The sequence below is a fragment of the Ursus arctos genome, unplaced genomic scaffold (genome assembly GCF_023065955.2).
Source record: "Ursus arctos isolate Adak ecotype North America unplaced genomic scaffold, UrsArc2.0 scaffold_16, whole genome shotgun sequence".
In the NCBI taxonomy this organism is placed as follows: Eukaryota; Metazoa; Chordata; class Mammalia; order Carnivora; family Ursidae; genus Ursus; species Ursus arctos.
In genome coordinates, this window is record NW_026622830.1 from 39,978,489 (window position 1) to 40,002,995 (window position 24,507).

General features: G+C 41.7%; 1 protein-coding gene across 10 annotated transcripts in view; it reads right to left on the reverse strand.

Annotated features, from left to right (window-relative positions):
* The window catches only part of KIF16B (kinesin family member 16B), a 304,938-nt gene that overhangs the window by 61,125 nt on the left and 219,306 nt on the right, over nucleotides 1-24,507 (reverse strand). For all 10 annotated transcript variants that reach the window (XM_048222081.2, XM_048222078.2, XM_044385671.3 and 7 more), the window contains one exon: nucleotides 18,634-18,723. In XM_048222081.2, coding sequence (XP_048078038.1) covers nucleotides 18,634-18,723 — 90 coding nt within the window. The remainder of the gene's footprint in view (nucleotides 1-18,633; nucleotides 18,724-24,507) is intronic.

The window sequence follows — 24,507 nt, forward strand, 5'->3', positions numbered from 1 at the left end:
ATTTCATTTAGCATAATCTCCTCCAGTCCCAACCATGTTGATGCAAATGTTGGGTAATCAATCGTTCTTTCTGATGGCTGAGTAATACTCCATTGTATATATGGACCACATCTTCTTTATCCATTTGTCTGTTGAAGGGCATCTCGGCTCCTTCCACAGTTTGGCTATTGTGGACAATGCTGCTATGAACACTGGGGTGCATATGGCCCTTCTTTTCACTACATCTGTATCTTTGGGGTAAATACCCAGTAGTGCAATTGCTGGGTCATAGGGTAGCTCTATTTTTAATTTTTTAAGGAACCTCCACACTGTTTTCCAAAGTAGCTGTACCAACTTGCATTCCCAGCAACAGTGTAAGAGGGTTCCCCTTTCTCCACATCCTCTCCAACATTTGTTGTTTCTTGCCTTGTCAATTTTTGCCATTCTAACTGGCATAAGGTGGTATCTCAATGTGGTTTTGATTTGAATTTCCCTGATGGCTAATGATGTTGAACATTTTTTCATGTGTCTGTTAGCCATTTGTATGTCTTTACTGGAAAAGTATCTGTTCATATCTTCTGCACCACCATGCTGTAGCAGGGGTCCTCAATGAATGGAAAAATCCCTTTGAAGTCCTCGTGGATCCAGGATTCAGATGAAAGAAAGTAATCCCTCCCTAAGTATATTAAACCAGAAAAATGATGTAGAGCTTCTAGACAGTGGCCAACAGTTCCAAGAGCTGCTAACAGCACGTCACTGAGGCCAGATACCCAATAAGGGAACAGGAATGTGACAGGAGTGGGAGTAACAGGTAAGGGGCTGGGTTGGGAGACAGGCTCCCAGCAGTCCATCCTGGGACATATAAGATTAGTCAGATCCTATCAGCTTACTCCTCTCACAATAAAAAGCAGGAATAATGGTGGCTATCCTTATACGTAGTTGAAGTGATGAAGAGAGGAAGAAAATGAACAGGAGCAGAAGTTCCAATGTGATTCTTGAAAGGAAGGCACGGTCCTGGGCCCAAGTGCTATTGGTGGGGCTGGGACACAAGCCAACTAAAGTAGAAAGGCAAGGCTGTGAGACAAAGTATTAAAAAAAAATACTGCCTTCATTAAAATAATTATATTTACATCAGAAACAGCTCTCCAACTCTCTTCCTCCAGATAGAATGGAAATGACCTCCATTTCTCCTTTTTTAGAGAAATCTTAACAGTGCTTTTTAGCCCTTGCTATCTATAAGCTCTTAGGCTAAATGAGATGAAATTGCCAATTTTGTAAGTTAAAAATGGTTGAATATCAGCAATTTCATCTGGTTAAACCCTGCATAAAACTTTGACATTTTTAAGCGACCACTAGGGCAAAGATACATTTCCATCTGCTTTACCTGCCAAGCGTAAGTATTCTCATTTGATGGACTGTCAGTTGGCTATATCAAACCAATATTCTTTCAAAAGAATATTTCTCTTAAAGTACCCAAAAATAATACTAAACTAGAAATATCTTATATTAAAATATACAGGACAATGAAATGGCCAAGGAGTTGGGAATGCAGGGTAGGTGGTACAGGAGGCCACTTGGGACCCATAGCTGTTGACACAGAACATACAGTCACGGCCATCTGAATCAGCCCATCCTCCAGAAGGGAAAAAGAACACCATCATCTTTGCTTGGACTAGGGGAAGAGGAGAGCAATTACTACTTTGTTCTCAAAACAGTAACATTATAAAAATCCTTATAAGAGTTTAGAAACTTAGAAAGAGAAGAGGCCTAAACTCCTTCTCTCTACAAGTACAAAGTGATTGCCTCATTTATTTTAAAACAGACAGCAGGGGCGCCTGGGTGGCTCAGTCGTTAAGTGTCTGCCTTCGGCTCAGGGCGTGATCCCGGCGTTATGGGATCGAGCCCCACATCAGGCTCCTCTGCTGGGAGCCTGCTTCTTCCTCTCCCACTCCCCCTGCTTGTGTTCCCTCTCTCGCTGGCTGTCTCTCTCTGTCAAATAAATAAATAAAATCTTTAAAAAATTAAATAAATAAATAAATAAATAAGTAAGTAAATAAAACAGCAAAACCAGTCCTCTGTAGGTTTCTTTTCTGGGTTGTGAATTAATTAAATGGCCCAAATCATTTTTAAGAAGGATAATTTACCAAGATCAACAGAGTCACTGGTCAGGATAAAGTACCTGGAGAGCCAAAACAAGCAAACAAAGAAATGGACAAAAAAGAAGCAAACGAAAAAGAGAAACTCTTCCATTTTGCTGAAAGTGTTGCTGTCTGAAAAGTAGTATTTCCAACAAATTAAGAATACAAGAAAGGGCTGAAAGGGGGCGATTCCAAACCGTCCCTGACTTTTCCGCTCATGTCCGATACACACCAACACCTTTTGTTTGCTTGCTTGGTTTCTCATGTTACACAGAAATTTTTAAATAAGACATATTAGCTGGACATTTTCATTTCTTCTCAAGTTCTTTATATTCATGAATTTTCATTTTTATTGCTTCAGTTTTTAATCTAGCAGATGGTCCAGATTTGATTTCCAAGAGCAACACTGTCAGGAACAGTGAATGGCAATCTGTAGGCACAGGAGAAACTCCTCTGATTTCCTTTGTAACCTGTGACAAAGGAAACACAGTGGCCTACATTTCTAAAAATCACAGTTCCTTAAGTCCTACATTCCTTACAATAACTAAATTCTAGGGGACTCAGATAAATAGTTCTGACTCATATACAAATTATCAATATACTGGGGTTTGGAAACAAGGGAAAAATTACTTTCTTTCTATAAGATTTCATTTTCATAAAGAACAAGAGCCATCATTTCCCCCTTATAACTTTCACAGAGTGTCTCGTGTTGACAAGTATGATTCTAACAAAAAGGATCTTTCTACAAACTGTCAAATGTAAGTAAGGAAACCGCTCTGGTTAATGATGGTGGAGCTCATCTCCTTCAAAAGCACCACCAGAAACAACAGAAGAGATGAAAAGGAAACACTCTGTCTCCAAACCAGGGAACTGCCACAGCCCCGCACGGCAGGCCAGGCGGCACCCAGGGAAAGCGCTGTGGGGCCGCCAAGGGCCTCCCTCACCTCACCTCCGGACCGTGGGCACCATGAGTGAGCCACCAAGGCAAACGTCCAAACTCTCAGATATTCCACTACACTGCGATTCAAAAGGCTAAATCTAGGGACAAGGAAAAGGTGGGAGACACCTGCAGCAAAGAAGAAGGTGAGTAGGGTTTGTGGGGGGAAGAACCTGGAGAAGCTCACAGTGTTAGAAGGAAGAAAGGTCTGAGGGCAAGCATTTGACCCTACAGTGACCCCCATAGCCCTCACGAACACCAGAAAATAAGAGAACAAGTGTCTCAAAGCAAAGAAAAACCTGGTGGAAAGAAATTCAGAAAAATTTCAGGTAGTTCAGGTAAGTAGTAGGTTGCTATCTTTATCATCCCTAACATTTGTCCCCTCCTTGCCCGAGTGATACACCAGTGTTTCCTTCAACAATGAGTCTACTTCACTTAGAGATGAGAAATAAGGGGCACCTGGGTGGCTCAGTTGGGTAAGCACCTGCCTTCAGCTCAGGTCATGATCCCAGGGTCCTGGGATCAAGCCCTGCATCGGGCTCCCTGCGTAGCGGGGAGGCTGCTTCTCCCTCTGCCCCTCCCCACTCCCACCACTTGTGCTCTCTCTCTCTCAAATAAATAAAATCTTTTAAAAAGGGGGGGGGGAGAAATAATTAGGGGCACCTGGGTGGCTCAATCTTTTGAGCACCCAACTCTTAATTTTGGTTCAGGTCATGGTCCTGGGGTTGTGAGACTGAGGCCCTGTTGCTGAGCACGGGCTCAGCATAGAGTCTGCTTGAGATTCTCTCTCTCCTTCTGCCCCTCCCCCAGCTCTCTCTCTCTCTCTTAAATAAATAAACAAGCAAATAAATAAATAAAATTTAAAAAGGATGAGAATCAGAAGGAACCCTAACTGGAACTATGAGTAAATGAGTAGGGTGAGAAGAGGAGGAGTAAAACATAAGCAAAGGCAGATAAAGAACACACGCCACATGAAGAACTGGCCACAGACAGCCAGGAAGAACTCAGACACGAAGTTACCAACGGTCTTACAGGAGCCACAAAAATCATCTCGAAAGAAGAGTCCAAAGAAGTAGGTATCCAGACTGAAAGAAAAGACTACAAGGGGGAAAGGGGTGGAAAGGTGAGCCAGCTCTTGGAGAAATGGCTGATTCTAGGGCTGGGACACAGAACAGGTGAGCTGAGCCTGGAGCATCTTGTAGGGCCTGAAAGGAAGTACCCAAAACAAAGAGCACCATCATGGAGTATGATGAAGGATGCAAGCATTCCCTGAAAGAGCTCCCAAAGGCCAAAGATGGAATAATCTGAAAAACAAAATTAAAAGAAAAAATAGTATTGGCTTATAACCAAAATATGACTGGATAAGCAAACAACTGAATAAAGAAAGAAATGGGAAAGAACAGACAAGCCCTCTATGCACGAGAATTCCAAATAACTTGTGGACACTTCACCCTCCAGGAAGTGGAACATACCCTTCCATGACTAAAATGTGTGCTGTGCACAGTGACTTCCTTCCAAAGAGTAAGTACAGAGAGGGGGAAGTCCTTTGCAGGGGAGAAACCTGGAGCAACCTCGGCCAGGTGATCGGACCAGTGTCAACAGGGATAAGCCCTACAGTGTCTGTCCCCTTCAAAGGATGTGATCACAACGGCACTTTACCTCTGTGGTTTCTGTCCCCTAAACCCACAACTCTCGTCTAATCATGAGAAAAGCAGCACACAAATCCCAGTTGGGAACATTCTGTTAAATACCTGACCAGCATTCCTCAATACTGTCAAGGTCATCAAAAACAAGGTCAGTACACAAAACTGTCACAGCCAAGAGGAGCCTAAGGAGACACAGTAACTGAATGCAATGTGGTATCCTGAATGAGATTCTAGAACAGAAAAGGGACATTAGGTAAAAACTAAAGAGATCTAAAAAATATAGACGTTAATAATAATGTATCAGTGTTAGTATTAGTTCACTCGTTGTGACACATGTACTATACTCATGTAAGGTGTTAGTAATAGGGGGAAGCCTTGGGTGAGAACTAATAGAACTACTGGAATAGAACTCCTGGTTTTCTGATGTGTCATGTTAGAAGCTTGGAAGCCATCATCCTTGCCCTCACAACAAGAGAAAAGCTGAACAGACTAGTTGTTGAAAGCCTCAACCACTCTTCTTAGATCCATCAGAGAACTGAGGTTAGCAGGCAAACATGTCCCCAAACTGGGGACACAGGTGGGCGGAGACAGAATCCTAGCCTAGGGGGCGCAGAAGGCTGCCCTGGAGGAAGGAGAGTCAGGAACACTTTCACCTGTGCCCCGGGAGTTACCCGAGGCTCGGCGCAGAGCGCTCTTTGCCTCACAAGCTCGGTGTCCGCGCGGGGTCTGCGTACTTCCGGTAGTTTGAGTTACCCGAGGCTCAGCGCAGAGCGCTCTTTGCCTCACAAGCTCGGTGTCCGCGCGGGGTCTGCGTACTTCCGGTAGTTTTACCTCCACCCGTGTTCTCACTGTGAGAGGGGAGAGAAGTCCACAGGAGGAGAGAAAAAAATCACCTTTTTGAAATCCACCCAAAGCTGTTCTCCATAACAAGGCCTCCCCTCACCGGAAACTCTTACTGGAATTTAGCCACACCTTGGAATAACCAAAGCCTAGCCAACCTAGGGAAAGTGGAATGCCCGACAGCAGGCTCCCTGGAAGAGGAAACCTCATCAAAGGCCTACAGGGCCCTCCCCACTGGCCCCACACACCTCACCACCACAGCAGAGGGCTCCTGCACAACAAGGGATTGCAGATGAAAGACATGCAAGCCTCAGGTTCTACTGAAGAAGTCTCTAGGAAAACCCAAAGGCAGGAGAGACACAACCAAGGGCACTGGGGCAAAGGTTAGCCTCTGATACCACAGCTGCAGCAAATTGCAAACACCGCCTGCATCCTAGCCCATGAACCTCGAACCTCACACTAAAGGCCCATCTACCTCAGTCCCTTTTACCCAATACACCATGTCCGGCATCCAGCAAAAACTTAACAAGGCACGCTGAAAGGCAAAACAAAAACAAAAACAAAAAAGCGTCTAAACTATTCTAAAATAAAGAAAGTTAATTGGAAAATCACTACCACCACACTCTCCATCCCCACACTCCTCACTTATCCTCCCTAGCCCCAACCTGCTAAAATTTAAAAAAAAAAAAAAAAAAAAAGTGATCCAGAAATACTCCAGAAAGAAATAGAAAAACAAAACAAAAACCACTTATTGGAATGAAAACCCCAGTAGAAGAAATAAAAGTAGAATGAATATAATGAAAACACCCATGAACACACAGTACATAAAGAAAACAACACAAACTGAAATGTGCTAAGGGAAAGGGAACATGAACCACAAGTTTAGACCTAACCAAAGTGTCTTTTCAGGCATGCAGGCCACAGAGAGACATTCTCAAACACATAGGAACTCAAGTAAAACATATCAAGGGGCATCTTTTCCAAAACCTACTGGATGATCAAAAATAACCAACCAAGAAACAGCACAATATAAAGATCTCAGGAATGAAGAAATGATGGTAAAGTAAATATTGTCTCTATTTAAAATCACAACCAAGAGGGAAATATATTTGGCTTAGGTATAAAAGAATGTGAATGCTATATATCTTACAATGTAAAAAACATAATATAAAATGACTTTTAGAATTTGGGAGATGGGAGTTAATGAAGTGTGCTAATTTGTCTTTGTTAAAAGAGTCAACTGAGGGATGTGAGGGAGATCTGGCTGGGATATGTCACCCCACTGATCGCCAGGGTAGATTTGCCTGATCTGGCTGGCTAAGGTGGGTGTCCCCTTCCTCCCTCACCGCCCCATGTGCGTCCCTCCCCCCCCCGAAGCTGCCCGCTCAGTTGCTCAGCCATAGAGGATGACCTTTGCCAATAGAGGAAGACTGTTCTTCCATCAAGGATATATGAGTAGCTGTGCTCTCCTGCTAGGACCTCCACACAGGCTCTCAAAAGTCAACTGATCGTTCATAAAAGGGAAACACCACTGATAATTTGTAAAATGGAAACACATTTGAAAACTAGCAACTCACATTCTTATGTTTGTTTATATTCCTTTTTCTTAAAGTCATATATATCTTAGAGAACTTATAACTTCTGGTAGAGCAACATTTAATTTGAAGTTCAGCAATTTCTTCAGTTTTATTTCATTTTCTTTCACTTCTGACACCTTCAAGTAAAATTAAACTTAATGTTAGCAATTAAAGATAGGATATCTAGAATGAACCTAAGGTTATAGAGGTATTTCATTCTTTCTTTTTTTTTTTCTCATTTTAATTTCTTTTGCTCAACCTACATATCCATCCTTTTATCCATGCCTATTCATTTAAGTACTTAAGATAATGTTCATTAAATAGTAACATTAATTATATTTAGAGAATGATTTTGGGCGATCTGTTGCTTTCTCCCTGTATTATGTGAAATTTTTATAAATGAGCATGCATCATTTTTATAGAAACAATAAAAAGTGATTATTCTCTTTACAGATTTAATGGAACAGTTAAATTAACACCATATGTCTTTTTCTTTTAATAACCTGGGATTTGGGGCAATCAGATTTCAAGTCTCAGTTCAGCATGGAGCTGCTGGTATATTCTTGAGCAATGTATAGAAACCAGTTTCTCGTTTTATCACCTGTGAAACCTGAAGGAGTTGAACGAAGATGTTCAAGTTCCTTTTCAGGTCTGAAATTCTGTAACTCAAGTACCGATGATTAAAATCTCTGTATGCAGGACTTAGAAGTAGCATTTCAGGTACCATCGAGATGTTTTACCTATCCTCTGGGCTATATTGCTTTTGAGGAGTGTACTGACTTCCTGTAAAAGCTTCACAGCATTCTTATTTGAAGAAAGGCCAAGGTGTGTAGAAGGAAAATAGGGCCCAATATAATAATGAAGAGGCTGTAGAACAGAAAAAGGACAGACATAAATGGGAATGCAGTATTCATGAGAAATCCCTTAAAATGGTACCTCTTCCTGCTACAGTCATTATCCCTGCAGCAGGAGTGGGAAACGATGCAAAGACATTTGAGCTCTTATGGGAAAATTGTACGTTAAAGTTAAAAATGATGACTAAGATCAAATAAATTGGGTATTTGTGGAAGACATGGTAGGCCTGGAGAACACTGGAAGAAAACTTAACAGCCCAATGGCCCACTTTGCATAATTATGAAATGTGATTATGCAGACGAAAACACAGGAAACAAACAAATGAGGGTAAAACAGCACATTTCTTTGGCCTAAGAGAAACATAATGACAAGCTTGTTCTGCAATTCAGTAAATAAAGCATATTCTTAAGACAAAAAGGTTGAAATAAAAGCCATTAGAAAAATGAAATCAGTAATTTTGAGGCCTACCGGGTTTTCAGTGAAATTTGTCTTTCCCTTCGTCAGTGACTGTGGAGTCTAAAAACCCAAGTTATTAACTTTATTCCGAACAACAAGCCTCTAATTTGTAGGATGAACAATAAATCTACATGAAGAATTATCAACAGAGTGAGATAAGACAATTAGTAGTTGCTTATAACTAACAGCCCTTTTATGGAATTATCTGTGAATCTCAGTATTAAGAAAATGAAAGCACTGAGAATCCAGGCATCCATCACACTAGCTAGCCACGTATCTACCTGCATGTGTATCAGCAACACAGTCAGCATTCTCTGTTGCTTTGTAATATTTCTTAAGGATCTTGATGATCGCAGAGTGAAATTTTCATCTCCAGGTTGATTTTTCTCTTTCTGATTCCCAGTGAACTGACACAGCCCAATTATCTTCAAAGACCCATCACGCTGGAATCCTGACTTCAATGTTTATTAGATTATAATAAGATACGTCGGCCAGTCTGCTGCCATCAAGAAGACAAATCATATGTAATGGAAAAGTTTGCTTTCATTATAAGGCTTTCTCTCTTGGCCAAGTTCACTTTTTAGGTTAGCCAGACCCTATATTAGGTCCAGGTGGTCTCGGATGCAACAGACAGCACAGATTTTGATAAATGGCATCGTTATTCTGTGGATATAAATAATGGCAGCCCTTATACAAAAATTTAAATGAGTAATAAAAAGTCTTGCTTATCTTTTATGATTTTATAAAAATTAAGCTGCTAAAGCTACATGATACATCACTGAAAGAAAACTGAAAGCAACTAATAAAGTGTGGAATCTTTACTAATGAAAGAAAAACATTTGACTTCTGTTACCACCTAATAAAAGTGCATTTTATTTTCATTCCTCGTTTACTAGGCATTTTTTTCCTTCCTCCTGTAACACTTGGCTAACTAAGTAGTACCTGATTTTTAAAGACGGGGTTGGGGGGTAGTGGGGAATTCCATCTGGCACTCTAATTGGTCAGATCAGTTTTAACCTGTCTTTTACAAGTAGACACACCTACACGATGACTGACAGCGTCTGAAACATCCATACCCTGTGGGTTTGTGGCTGTAAATTTTAGCTACTCCAGCTTTTGAGAAATGCAAATAATGAAAACTCATCAAAGGGCTGCCACAATTCTCACAGCTGACTAAGTGGGAGCATTTCTGACTACTCAAAATTAACAGCAGCTTCCAAGGTCTTATAAGAACAGCTGTCACTGAGAAATACACTCACAAACAAATAAGCAATTTTCTTCCAAGTTCTGTTAGAGGCATGAAAGAGCAACGCTTCAGAACAATCTAGTGGACTTATTAAAGCAGTGATGAGCTACCTTTAGATCTTTGATATGGTAACAAGCACACCCCAATATTTATGAATACCTGCCGTGTGCCTTGCCCAGTGCCGGGCGCATTCAGGACTCTCCTTCAACATCCGCGGAATGAGGGAGCAAGGCAGGACTCTTTGCTGGTGGCCCGTGTGGAGTAGCCAGCAATTACAATGCGGACATACCACTGACAGAGCTGCCGTCCTGTTGTCACCAAAGTGCTAAAACTCGGAGTCATACTAGGTACAAAACCATCTCTGGATACACAGTTAAGACTGCACTGACTTGGTCATATTTGGTAAAAGGACTGTAACTTTTCTACATAAAATCTCACTCCTCCCAAAGCCAGTGTCAATCTTATTTAAGCATGAGCGAGGGAAGACAGATTTGAGGACATTCGTATGTGCCGTAACAATTTTTGAAAGTGAGAAATGTTTCAGATCTGTGAGAATTTAATATTGCATATTTAAGAATAATTACACAGTTGGACTAACTCAAATGCTTGCATTTTCTGTCTCTTATTATGATATTACTTGCCTCCTTCAGGGGCTGAGGCATGGCAGGAACCTGTCATTGTCATAACATTTCACAGAAGAAACCCAGTTTCTGGTTATCCGTAGGGACTTGCTTATGTAACAGATTTTTGCAGAGAAGAGATGTTCTTCTCTTTGGTCTCATCTGGGGCACTTTGAAAACTCCCTCTTCTTGAATGAACATGGTCACGGAGAAGGAAACTCAAAGCAAAGAAGGACTAGGAATCAGGAGACATGAACTCTGCCTATGCCCCCAGTCTTGGTGTGACTTTCAACAAAACTCTGGGCATTTGAGTCCTCATTTCTAAAATGAGAAACCATGGAGTACCCAAACCTTTAAGGTGCCACGGCGTCCTTACGTTTCGTAGTGTGCAAATGGGTCCAACTCCCTGCTGCAGAAGTCTCCTTGCCAGCGGCAGACGAAAGCCTGCTACTCTGTGCTTCAGAGTTTCGGGTGGTCAAAGAAACAATCAACATGCTCTCACTGTCTAGGCTTAAGCTCGCCTGTCATTAACTTTGACAAGATTATTGGTCCCTGGAAATCACCTTTTAGAACTGGTGACCTATAATAATGAAAAATCAACTAATGCTCCCGAGGTGGATGCAAAAGAAATGACAGGCGGCATATTAACCAGTGGCCCGGAGAGCATCATTTGGGGGAATTTGGGCCCTAACTACACACTCTTAGGTCCACATCAGATTTATTGAATCAGAATTTCCTAGTGTGGCGTCTCTGCCCACATATCCTGGAAAAGCTTCCCAGCAAATTCTGATGCCTTCTGCTCCCAGCTCCCCTTACCCTTGAAAGCAGTGATTTAAATACTGTTTATCTATCGGGTGGAAAGAATGGTGGGATGCAAACCATACAGTGAGATACCTGAGTCTCTCTTAACATACTAGGTCAGGAAGCTGGCAGGCAGCGTTCTATTTTTGCCTCCATAGCTGTTTGCTATTTAAAAATTCAAGGGGTCTGAGGGCTTGGTGCAGGTGAATTTATCTAAGGCTTACTGGATGCTCCCTGTGGCTATGGTTGGTAGTATTATAATTTGGGTGGTGAGTAGATTTGCAATTTTTATATTAAATTTGGAATGCTGGTTATAAAACTGTTGAGAATGCATTTCTGTGATCGATGGTAAATAGCTGTCCAAAACAAATCCAAGGCCAATAGCCAGTTTCTTTTCTTTCCCTTCTTTTCTTTTCTTTCTTTCTTTTTTTTCCCCCCTGGTGCTGCTTTGGGGAAATTACTTGGAAAATAAAGAAGGTGAGAAATGGTTCTATCGGCACAAACTGAAAGTCCATATACAAATTAAATCACCTCTTGCCTAATCAGGATTTTTTTTTCCTTCCCATTGGTATTTACTGGGCACCCGGAGACTGCCAGACGTGAGCTAGAACAGTTGCTCTAACACAGAAGTCTTTCATGTTTTACTTGAAGGCTCTGAAAATATTTTTCTCCCTTAGCCCTGTAGGGAGAAGGGAGCCCCCTGGGGACGCGGCCGATGGAGGCTGATCTCCTGTTTGACACTTGGGGACTCTAATGACTCACCGTGATAACTCAGTTATGATGCAGACAGGCACATGCCATGTTCCACGTGACTTATGCTCTCCCCACACACCCAGGCATTAAAAGTTCCCTTAACATTTATTTGGATGGTACATTTTGATACATAACATAGCCCAATTCCATGGTTCGTCCTCTTGACTCTAGGCAGACTAACACATACCCGCTTCAGAAACACTCTTGGCCAAGATTACAAAAGGGCCCTCGATGAGGGATTCCAAAGCCTCACTGTTCTCAGCATGAGATAGTTCTCCCAAGAGGTGAGGTGCCCACTAGGCTCTAGCACTTGGAAGGGAGGCTTCCTTGTTAAATGTATTAAAATAAAGTCCTCTAAAAATTGGAGTTTGGCATCTCTGAACCTCCCAGAACGAGCAGCTCTGAGTGACCCTCTCATCTTCCAGCCCCCTGTCCTACTACTTCATTAAATACATTCAGAGCCCACTAGAAATCCAGAAAACAGAGGACAGGGGAACCAGGTCTTCGCTATTCATTCTAGTGGTTGAGAGGGAATATGGTGTTAAAAGTCTTTCTTTTCACAGCTTCTGGATAAGCTATGTTTTGATTTTTTTTTTAAAGATTTTATTTATTTATTCGACAGAGATAGAAACAGCCAGCGAGAGAGGGAACACAAGCAGGGGGAGTGGGAGAGGAAGAAGCAGGCTCCCAGCGGAGGAGCCTGATGTGGGGCTCGATCCCAGAATGCCGGGATCACGCCCTGAGCCGAAAGCAGACGCTTAACGACTGCGCCACCCAGGCGCCCCATATATTTTGATTTGATGGACTCATAGACTATGATGTGGATCCACAGGTGAACCTCACAGACACTAGACATTAACGGTAACTCTGCCTTTTCCGTGGCGAAAAGAGAACATTTGTTTCCGAGCATCTAACTTGACTGATGTTTAAAGGGATTGTACTACTGATTTTAATAGAGTCAAAAATTTTTCATACACATAAAGAGCACTGCAGAAATGATTTGCATGATAAAATTTCAAAGACATGCGCTCTAGCAGATGCCGCGTATTACTTCCTAGTCACTTTCAATAACGTATTTTATCTGAGGCTTTCACAAGCTTTTACAAACTAGCTGTGGCATTATCATTTTACAGATGTGGAATCTGAAAACACAGGGTTTAATTTGATTAAGATTCCATACAAGGTCAATGAAGGGGAGCAGAGAAAGAAAGCCAGAAGGAGCTAATATCTTGCACCATACATGTCAGTATATCCAGAGGACAAATTAATTCAAGACAAAAGGGAAACCTATTTAGAATCCAAAAGAAACTGCTAAGATTAAGGAAGATGAATAAATAAAAATAAAACAATTTTAAAAACCTTGAATAATGCAGCACTTCCAGTGAGGGCTCAGCCTCCTCAGACAGTGAATCTGAAAATAGAATGAGCATCATTCTCCCATTATGATCCGAGGTCACCTGCAGCCAATCTATTCTTCCTTAGTATTACACAGGACAAAGAACTTTGTTTTCTTTTTTATTCTGAAATTTGTCACTGTACAAAAGCAATGCACTAAATTTGTCTTTGGTTCCTGCTTTACCTCTGCCCTCAATCCCCATGTCTGCATTTCATGGGACCCAGTGGCTCCGTGTCTTTTCAATTCACAAATTTGTTGTGTGTGTAATAACCTTAAATTCCTTCTGTTTTCTTCACAGACATACGTTATAGCTAATAATCAACAACCCCTTCCTATTTTAATTCACCACCCAAGTGTATATAAAGTATCCCTGAGGGATCTTCAGTTGACCTCACTCTCCTTAAGGAGACATTATAGTATACAGTAAATACTTAAGCAAATAAATATAAGTAAACAGGGAAATTAGAAGATTTAGCTGAATGATGGGTAAGGAATTCTTAAAACCTTGTCACTACCGGAGGCAAGGCCCTGGGCCTCTCAGTCTCCCCAATTTCTGTACGTTCTTTTCCTAACCTTGATTCTTTGTAAATTGGTCTTTAAGAACAGTTGAGCAATTACCAAATTGCTTCACAGGGAAAGTATGCATGTGTGAACCAGAAGTCATGTAGATATTTTAAATAATGTGCACATAGGAGGCACCTGGGTGGCTCAGTCAGTTAAGCGTCTGACTCTTGATCTCAGCTCAGGTCACGATCTCAGGGTTGTGAGATCGAATCCCGTTTCAGATTTGTGCTGGGCATGGAGCCTGCTTGAGATTCTCTCTCTCTCCCTCTGCCCCCTCCCCCACCACCAGCCAGCTCTTTCTCTCAAAAAAAAGAACATGTACAGAGAAGTAGTCACAATAGCAAAAACCTAGAAAGTACCCATATAGTCCCTGAAGAGGATTCTGAAAATCCGGTACGGTGGTATGCCAACTTTGTTTACTAGGACCACTGCTCTTGGCAAACCCATCAATCGCTTGATAAATGGATAAAGTGTTGGTAGACTGGGGAAGTGATAGCTCTCTGGTGGGAAGCCACAGCTCCAGGCTTCCCCGAGTGAGGTGACTCTTACACCTCAGCACGTCCCTGTGGGTATACTGCTGACAAGCAGGGCTATCTGTCTCACACCTCTCTTAAGTCATTCAAAATGCTAAGTATGGCCTATGGGAGTCCTGTGAGTCTGAATGGTCGGCCGGACCCAAGAAGACCTTCTGAGGGCACTGCAAATGGTTACTTCAGGGGGCTAGAGGAAGAGAAACTTTCACATTCTATGTATACATCTTTGAATAATTTCAGTCTTTTACCATAAACATGGAACTTCTGATGTGAAAAGAAAAAAGAAAATCCCATAAAAGGAACTGTCACATCAAACTTCTTTAGAGATATATCCCCCAGGAAACACAGGCCTAAATTCCAGAAGGAAGTGTAAATGACTAGGATATAATTCAGAGTTCCAAAAGATTATAAGCGATAACCCAAACTAGAGTTTTAAGGTGAACGGAGATTCTCTATCTTGGCAAGCAATCACAAATCCTGTGTGTTTTGAATTCAAGCATATTTTTTCAATATTTTTTTCAGCTTGACTAAAAATGTGAAACCTTGTATAACTTGGTCAAGTTAGTGTGTATCGTTAGAAAAAAATCAGCCATCTTGCTACCCTTGCAACTAAGAGAACAAGAGTAGTTTCCTACTTGTATAGAAATAATGACCTCCATTTGGTGAAGGAGTGAGGTAAATAAAACATGTCCCCACTTGGCTACGGAACAGGCATCTGTGAGGGGAAATCTTCAGCATCCTTCTATCTTAACCTTTTGACATTCCTGAAGCAAGGCTCCAACTCTGACAAGTCAAGTGATTTCTAGGACGTTGTCAGGCCACGTGGATCATTGGGAGGCAGCTGATTACGTCAGTAAGATTAGCGTTATACACAGAGTTGGCAATATTATGAACAATAATAAGAGCAATCCTAACTGCTGAAGACCTAATAAACATATTGATCTCAAGTCTCCACAAACACTTAGCAAGTAAGATTATGTGAAGGCAGCCTGCACAAAAAGAAAGTCATCTTTATGTTAGAAAATATAGCTGATATTCAACTTGACATTTAAGTTTCATCTTGAAAATGTTCAATGGGCAATGCTGTTCTCGTCTCACTGGAATAAGATTTATCTAGGTCTACAATGACATGCTGCTGTATTTTTACAGATCACCTTTTTCCTCTTATTTTTACAGTAGTATTTGGGTAGACACAGTAAATGGGGTCCAACCACCTGGGCTTCCACACTGGCTTCTACTGACCGGTTGTGTGACAAGAGGCAAGTTTCTGGCTCCAACCACAGGAGGTCACGAATGGCAAAAGCATAACACAACACCCAGGGCACCATCAGTGCTCGGCCAATGGTGAGGAAATTAGAGCGTGGCATTCCCTGCAAAGCTCAGTGGCATTCCCTCAGGCTTTGTAATTGGCACAACTTCCCTTTCTAGAGGCACTGTTTTAGGATATCGCCACACGGTTTCAAACCACCACTCACATCAACTCCTCTCTTTCGAATAGATGCACACATGTGTAAGTTCTTAACATTTTTTGCCCCGAGAAGAAAGAAATTGTAAGTCACAAGGTTGGACTCCACAAGGAAAAGCAATTTCCGATTGTGGGTGTCATTTAGATCACGAGCCTGTCTTCTGGAAAAACACTTCTGTGACAAGTCCTACATGGACAGAATGGAAATTCCAGCTTAGTTTGAATGTTCAGACCCTCTTGAATAGCATCCAGTGGTTTCCCACAGCACTCGGGATCGAACTCCCGGCCCTACGTGATACAGTCCCTACCCACTTCCCTGCCCTCATCTCTACCACACCTGACACTTCACGGGTCTTCACATTCTTGGAACATGCCAGGCTTGGTCCCATTCCAGGGCCTGTGCATTCGCTGTTCCCTCTACTGAAGATAGGCTCACCCCCAGGTTTTCATGCCCACCTCCTTATAACATTCAGATTTCTCCCAGCATGCCCAGCTCTCACGCCACACCATCACACTGCCTTGGCACTTAACATTATCTAAAATTATCTCACTTATTGGTTGGTTTGTTTATTGCTCATTCTCCCTGCTTTGCGAGAGGAGGGAACGTGGCTGTCTTGCTTACAATGGTATTCAGCGTGGAGTTGTTCAATACAGACTTATGAATGAAGGAATGAGAGCAGCTCGCGTTTCCTCATTCAAATGTCACTTTTTTCAGCAGGTATGTGATACATTCTTTCTTCCCTTGAGAAGAATTTTACATATGTGATCATCTTTGTCCATTAATTTCGCCTGCTAACACGCAACCTCTTTGATTTACATGTTTATTTCACTGTTAACCTCAGGTATGTTTTCTTATATTTTTAAAGATCGCTTCTGTTTTGAAATTTTCTTTAACAACACCGATTAGGGCTGTGCATTCTTTCTTTGCAAACTCATGTCTCTCACCTCATATTTCAACTAAAATGTCGCTTCATCAGAAAGCCCAACCCTGAAACAATCTTATACTAAATGCCCAACATCTTCTGCCCCATTACATTTTACTGATATTTTCCCTCAAAGCCCTGCAGCTCACTTAAGATGGTAACTGTCACATAACACACATACTCGTTAAGTGCTAGCTAGTATATTTTCCTTGCTTACTGTCAGTCTGTCCGAGTAGGAATTGAGGATACGTAAGAGAAGACATTTTTTGTTCTTGTCCACCACTCCATTATTATAATATACTAAATGTGTCTACATAGTATGGCCCTGAACTAATGTCACTGAAAGAATGGATATGAAATAAGTCATGGAATGAATGATACATATATACACATTTATATCGTCGGGGAATTTAGTAAGTTAATAGAAAACCTGCACAGCGTTAAAGTATTGGGATAGTAACTTATAATCAACCAGGTAATGAGCTGCAAAGCTCACTTTAAAAACAAGTCACTCTATACATTAATACGTACATGATACTTCCAATTTTTATTGTCAATATTAACTTGGGACATGAAGAGTAAATTGCAGAAACTTAATAACTTGACTTTGATGCAGTTACTTCTGGAACTGAAGCTTCTTGAGGAACACGGAACTAAAATTCACACCTGAAGTTCTTCAATGTTTAATTGAATACTATTAATACTTAACAATGGGATTTCAGATAATTCAATTTTACCAGAACTCAAGGAACCATCTTATTTACAAAAAAGGAATTTTCTTTATATTTATATTGGGTAAGAAAGAGAAGAAGGCATGGGAAGGTTAAGGAAACATTAGTTATTTAATGTGAACTGAACTAGAAAAAAAAAGTCTAAGTTATTTTTCAGGATATCATAAGAAACTATAAAAATAGTGCTGAAAAGCAATACTTAGGTTAGGGAAAGCAGCCATGAGACAGTGACTACTGACTGATTTGCAATCCCCTCAAGCCAAAATTCCCAAAGAGCTGTGCCGATACAAGGTTTCCTTTAGTTGAAATAAAAGTAAATAAATAAATACTCACTTGGAAGATACACACTACTTTTAGAAATACTTTTCTCTGCTAAAAAGTAAGATTCATTTATTTACTTGTGAGAGAACGAATGACTGCGAACAGGGGGTGGTAGGGACAGAGAGAGAAAGAGAGAGAATTCTCAGGTAAACTCCCTGCTGGAGCCAGATGCGGGGCTTGATCTCACCACCCTCAGATCATGACCTGACCCAAAACCAAGAATCAGACGTTTAACCCACTGAGCCACCTGGTGCCCCAAATAAGAAATACTTTAAATACTAGTCTTTGTCCAAAGAGGAAAAGAATAACAATGTATCCATACACTGGATATCTGATCAGATGCATGAAATGTCTCCCTGCTTCTAGATAATTCCATATTTACAATATACCTCCCATCCATGTCTGATGGCAAATTACCTTTTAAGACTTAACTTCTCATTAAGAAGTCTAAGCGTTAATATAGTCTTAAAAAAGAGAAGAAAGGGCAAATCTATACTGAGGGATTTACTACTATTTCATTTAAATAGGTCTTACAGTTCAAAAGTTGTAAATTGATTAAAATATTTATTTAAAGTTCGTTGTAAATTTTATGAAAAGGATAGAATTCATTTACCATCACTTTATTATCACTTTCAAAATCTTGTGTTCAGTAAATGTTTTAATTGTGTAGAATGGAAATGGAACAAAGAACAGAAGTTAAAAAGCTAAACTTCTGACAGATGAATAATTGCAATAAAACTTGGTGACACTTACAAGCTGATACCTAAGGGGGGGGAGCATTGATAATGCAATCAGCTCATTTGCTTTATAAAATAAATGTTCTTAATTGGAGATAATTATTTCATAACTTACCTCTGCATACTTTAACTTCAATGTTTTATGCATTTCTCGAAAACGACTGTAGCGCCTGAATACAGTCCACGTCTCATCTAGGACAGTAATCTATTAACCGGGAAAATCAAAATAAATCAGCATTAATTAGAGGGAAAAAATGACTAGCATTTTTTAAAAAATAATTTTAAAATTAACAAAAAGTGATTAGCATGTAAAATGTCTCCAGAACTGAAAACATTAATCTAGCTGCATAAATAAGACTTATAAATAAAAGCGCTCGCTACTTAAGGATGCATCTCTGGTTCCCAAATCTGCTTATTAGCAGTATGTGCCCGTGTACAATGAGAGACAGTTACCTCTTCATGGTTTATAAAACCTGTCCGTTAACCCTCCACTTGGGTTGAGGAAAGTAAATCCCAAAGGGTGACCTTTCTGTTATGGCACTGTGACCATATAAAAGGTCACTGTAGGTTACCACATGCCACCATAGTGGACAGGATGGAAAAAAATGAGAAAACAAAATGTCTGTACCTCGATTGTTAGCATAAAAACACACAATATATTTTGCTTTATTTTAGAGGAGGAATTCTCAACCCAGCCTTTTTTTTTTTTTTTAAGATTTTATTTATTTATTTGACAGACAGAGAGAGAGCCAGCGAGAGAGGGAACACGAGCAGGAGGAGTGGGAGAGGAAGAAGCAGGCTCCCAGCTGAGGAGCCTGATGTGGGGCTCGATCCCAGACCACCAGGATCACGCCCTGAGCCAAAGGCAGACGCCTAACGACTGGGCCACCCAGGCGCCCCTCAACCCAGCCTTTAAATGAAAGTAGTTGAACTGTTTCTGTTCAATGTGCTGAGTGGTACACATGCAAAGGCCCTGAGGCACATCAGCTCACATATCAAGGTCACAGGACAATGGGAGGCTGGGAGACCCCATCAGCCTTGACAATCACAGGCTAAGGAGTCTCAAATTCCCATTACACTTCCCACCTTTCTTCCAAGCTCTAGACCCATGTACTCAACTTGGAGGCATCATTCTTTACATGTCACCCCACAAGAACTTCAAAGTCATCTTGTCTAAAACCAAACTCCACATGCTCTCTCTAGTCTTAACTCCAGTTCTTGTCTGGTGCATTTCACCACACCATCCAACAAGCTCCGCCAGACAGATGTTGAAGCCATGCCTGATCCCCTCCTCCCCACCATGACCACAGTCCAACAGGTAGTAGGTCTTGCTCTTTCTGCTTTGTAAACATTTCTTGGAGTTCTATCCTTACATCCTCCACCACCATCACCACCATGTCACTCTGGGTCATTGGGTCTCAGATGACCTTTACCAGGGGCTCCCCCAGTTGTCTGTGTCTGCATTTGCCTATTCCAATCCCTTCTCAGCACAACTGATGGGGCAGCTTTTTAAAACTTAAATCCAATCATTCCACACACACCTCCCCGCTGAAAACCCCCCTGGTAGTTTCATGCTGCTCATAGAAAAAGACCTAAATTTTTCATCTTAAAGACCCAAATTCTAAATTTTTAACCCATTGCCTGCAGCAGCCTCACTTCTAGCCTGTCTCCCCTTAGGTGTGTTCATTCTTGCCGTACTCGCTGAATGCACACACTCCTTCCCACCCCAGGGCATTTGCATGGGCCCTGTCCCCCCATATGGGAAATCTTATCCTGCACATTACAGCAAGGCCCTTCTCAAGCACTGTAATTCAGACTGATTCTCCCACATGGGGTTCAGTAAGAGAGGAGAAGCAGTAGTGGGGAGAATACCCATGTGGGTAGTTTCAGGAGGAGTGAGTCTTGAGTCTCAGCCAGTCTTAGGTTCACTCATTTCCCGAAGCGGCAAGTGAGATGATTTTAGGTCATATAAGGATATACTTTTTTTTTTTTTTTAAGAATTTTTAGCATTCTGGTTCTGTATTCATTATTTACAATGAATTTTTAAAATTATGGCAGGTTTCTTCTTATGAGTTCCCTCAAAAAGGACAGTCCTATAAGGAAAAAAAAGGTAAGTATATTTACCAAAAAAAATCATTAGATAAAAACAGTACAGTAGCTCAGCAACTGTAAGTTTTGAAAGCTGGTATGCAAGTCACTCAAGCTTGGAAAACACCGCTGCCCGCAGCTAAGCTGGGCAGGGGACTTTCTCTTGGTTCTCTTCTCTTCAACAGACCCCGCAAAGGCACTGTGACGGAGGCCACCACAATCAGCAAGGGTGTGAGGGCTTCCTTAGGGCGAGAACACGGCAATACACTGCTTTGGCTGGACACAAACCAGGTGTCAGAGGGAAAACAGGAAGAGCCAAGATGCCGCCTACTTGCCAAGAGAGCACAGAGAGTTCATGGAACCACACTTGTGACTTGCGAGCAGTAAGACATCAGATGCTCGCCGGTGAGACCTTGCTGTGTTGGAACTCTGAATTCCACTGACAGTCACCAAAGTTGCCAAGGACTCCCTCATCCGTCACTCCCCTGCGCTCCATGGCTCTCTTTGGTTGCTTCCAAGGCACCTCTTTAACTCCTAGTCAATTATCAGCAAAACACTCCAGATCCTTAGCCTCCTCCAGCAACATCCCCATCATCTTCACTCTAACTGAAGGCTGGCTCTCCCCTGAGGATCCACTTCCCTGGCAGTCCTCTCAAGTAGGGACTGTCTTCTCCCCTCCAACTCTTCCTCCCAAAGTGCTGGGATGTAGGTAGACGTTGTTGTTCTCTGACCCAACTTTCAAACCACGGCTTCTCTCCCCATTCTAAAATCCCTCCTCTGTGAAGCTCATGCCTTCAGACCCTACACTCCACCCATCCTTCGTGCTCCACCCATCTTTCTTGCCGTTTTCAACTCACCTTAGTCACTTCCCCAACTCTTTGAAGGTCTTAGGTTCTGCTGCCATCTGCTCCAACACTTTGGAACACCTGCCATGAATTTTGGTCATTCCCGTAATACCCAGATGATCCCTCCAACACCCTGACCTGCTCCTTGACCTTTGTCCTGGTTCCTTCCTCATTCAACATGGAAGCCATGGGCAATCATGAAAACCATTCCCTTGCATTCAACCCCAAATCTCTTCATCCTGCTCTTGAAATTCCCTGGACTGATAACTAAACTACAACCTTGGTGAAATCCAACTGTCTGCTTACTCTGGGCCTATACCTGCCTGGAAGAATGTGATTGAAGAAAAACACACCACCAAGTGGACTGACTGGTCTCATTTGAAAGTCACAATCCCCTCTGAAGCCCTCAGTTTGCGAGGCGGGTGGGGGATTGGGACAGGCCGGTGATGGGTATTACGGAGGGCACATATTACATGGTACACTGGGTGTTATACGCAAATAATGAATCATGGAACATTACATCAAAAACTAAGGATACACTGTATGGTGACTAACATAATAAAAAATTATTATTAAAAAAAAAAAGAAAGTCACAATCCCCACTTTCAGGTCAGCCTGGATGCCTCCCACCAGTCATATCCCATTTTCCTGTCTTAACCACTCTTCTCTTAGACAACAGATTCGTAAACAGTTTACCTCATCTTTCTCTTCAAGCTTTCATCACTTTTCTCCCTGTCCTCAGCTGATAAACCTTAATTCCTATTTCATTGAGAAAATGAAAGAAATCAAAAGAACATTTCCCCAGACATCCTTAAGCAAGACTCCTCATTGCCACCATCTACCCTGTACCGCAGGTTTTTCCCTGTTACCAGGCATGACATATGGATCAGTGCTCCTATTCAGGTCAAGCCCGCTTCTTAAACACTGCATTCCATCCCGTCTTGCCTTCTGAAGGATACTGAAAGATGTAATTTTCTCTTCTCTATCCTGCACAGACAAATCCTCATTCTGCACTAGATTATTCCCATCAGCAGCTAAACAAGCTATTATTTCTCTCATCTTAAACTTCCCCCTTGGCCTCCCTTTCCTTTCTAATTACCACTCCATTTCTATCCTTCCCATCATAAAAAAAAAAACTCCTTGAAAGAGGTTATTCTTGATATTTCAATTTCTTCCTTCCCATTACCCCTTGAATCCACTCCAAACTACTCTTTTTTTATTATTATTAATATGTTACGTTAGTCACCCTACAGTACATCATTAGTTTTTGATGTAACGCTCCAAACTACTCTTACCAATGTCATCAACAGCCCCCATATTGCTAATCCACTGGTTAATTTTTGGTTTTGATCTTACTTGATCTATCGCAGGATTTGATGTACCTGACAGCTCCTCCTCGTAACACCTTTTTCATTTGGCTTCCAGGTTGCTACACTCTTACCTTAGTTTTCTTTGCTGAGATTTCTCTTCATCTCCCTGACCTCTAAACATCAAAGTGTCCCACGGCTTAGTCCTTGAACATGTTTTATTTTCTACCTGCACTCACTCCTTTAATGATCTCATCCCATCTCAAAGCTTACATTTATATGCTGATGATTCCCTGGATGCTCATATTTGTCCCCCAAATCCAGACTCATATATCCTACTGCCTATTTGGATGTCTAATTGCATCTCAGACTTAACATGGCTAAACTTAACCAAACTTAATCTCCCAAACGCCCTCCGCTACCTGCCTCCCCATCTCAGTAAATGACAATGCCACTCTCCTACCTGCTCAATCCAAAAACACTGGCATCATCCTTGATGTTCCTCTTTCTCTCACAGGTAATATCCAATCAGACAGCAAATCTCTTCCACCTAACTCCAAAATGGAATAAGACCAGTTCTCACCATCATCACTGTTCACATCTTGGTCTAAGCCACCATCTTCTTCTCTTGGGTGGGTTATTTTTAACAGCCTCCTAGTTGGTCTCCTTGCTTCTGCTTTTGTCCCCCACTCCCACCCCCCAACTTTCCTCTCATTCCTGTCTCACACAGTAGCTAAAAGCAATCTTGTTAAAAATGAAGTTAGATGGGGCCATTTCTTTGCTTGAAGAGGACATCCTTCCAAGCTATACTGTCTCACTCAGGGTACAAATTCAAGTTCTTCAACTGACCTGCATGGATTGCTGATTGGTCTCCTCCAACCCATCATTTCCGACCACTTGCTCCTTTGCTCATTCTGGTTTCCTCGCTTATCTGGAACACTTCAAACATGCTACACAGTAAGAATGGCCTCGGGGACTTTTCACGAGATTTTTCCTCTTTCTGGAATACTCTTCACACATGACTAGCTCCCTCACCTCCTTTAGGTCTAGGCTCAAAATCACCTTCTCACTGATGCTTTCTCTGGATATACTATCTAAAATGGCACCTCCTTTCCCATCTTCATACTACTTGATCCTCTTCTCTAATTTACTGTTCTGCTAGGCACTACCTAACATGGTATCCTGCTTTCTGTCTGCCTTCTCCACTGGAATCTCAGCTCCAGGAGAGGTGGGATTTTTAGCTGGTTTTCACTGCACCTTAGAAGAGTACTTGGCACGTCATCAGCATCCTAAATGAAGAGCTGGAAGAGGGGGCCCCAAGATGGACTTATCTTACAAATGCTCAGGACAATGAGCAACACCTTTTTTTCATCTCTCTGGGGAAAAGAGATGGCCTCAAGTAAAATTAGAATAAAGATACAAGGTGAAGTGGACACTTAGCTTGCAGGGCTGTAAAGGCCTGCAGTCTTTCCCACTTCGTTTTCTTAGTTCATTCATGTCAGACCACCATTTAAAATCTCTAACATGAAATGGCTATTCCAAATCTACCTTGTAATTTGGGGTTTCATTTATCTTTCCATGGTGGCCCAAGAATAGTGTCTTTATAAGGGATACCAATTTCTCTAACAACGTGCATACACCAAATACTGGGGAGGTCGTGACCTGGCTAAGTGATTTCTTGGGCAGGAGAATCAAGGGCATTCGGCACAAGCCAACAAGTCAGCAAGGAGAGGACAGAGTCCCTGAAGG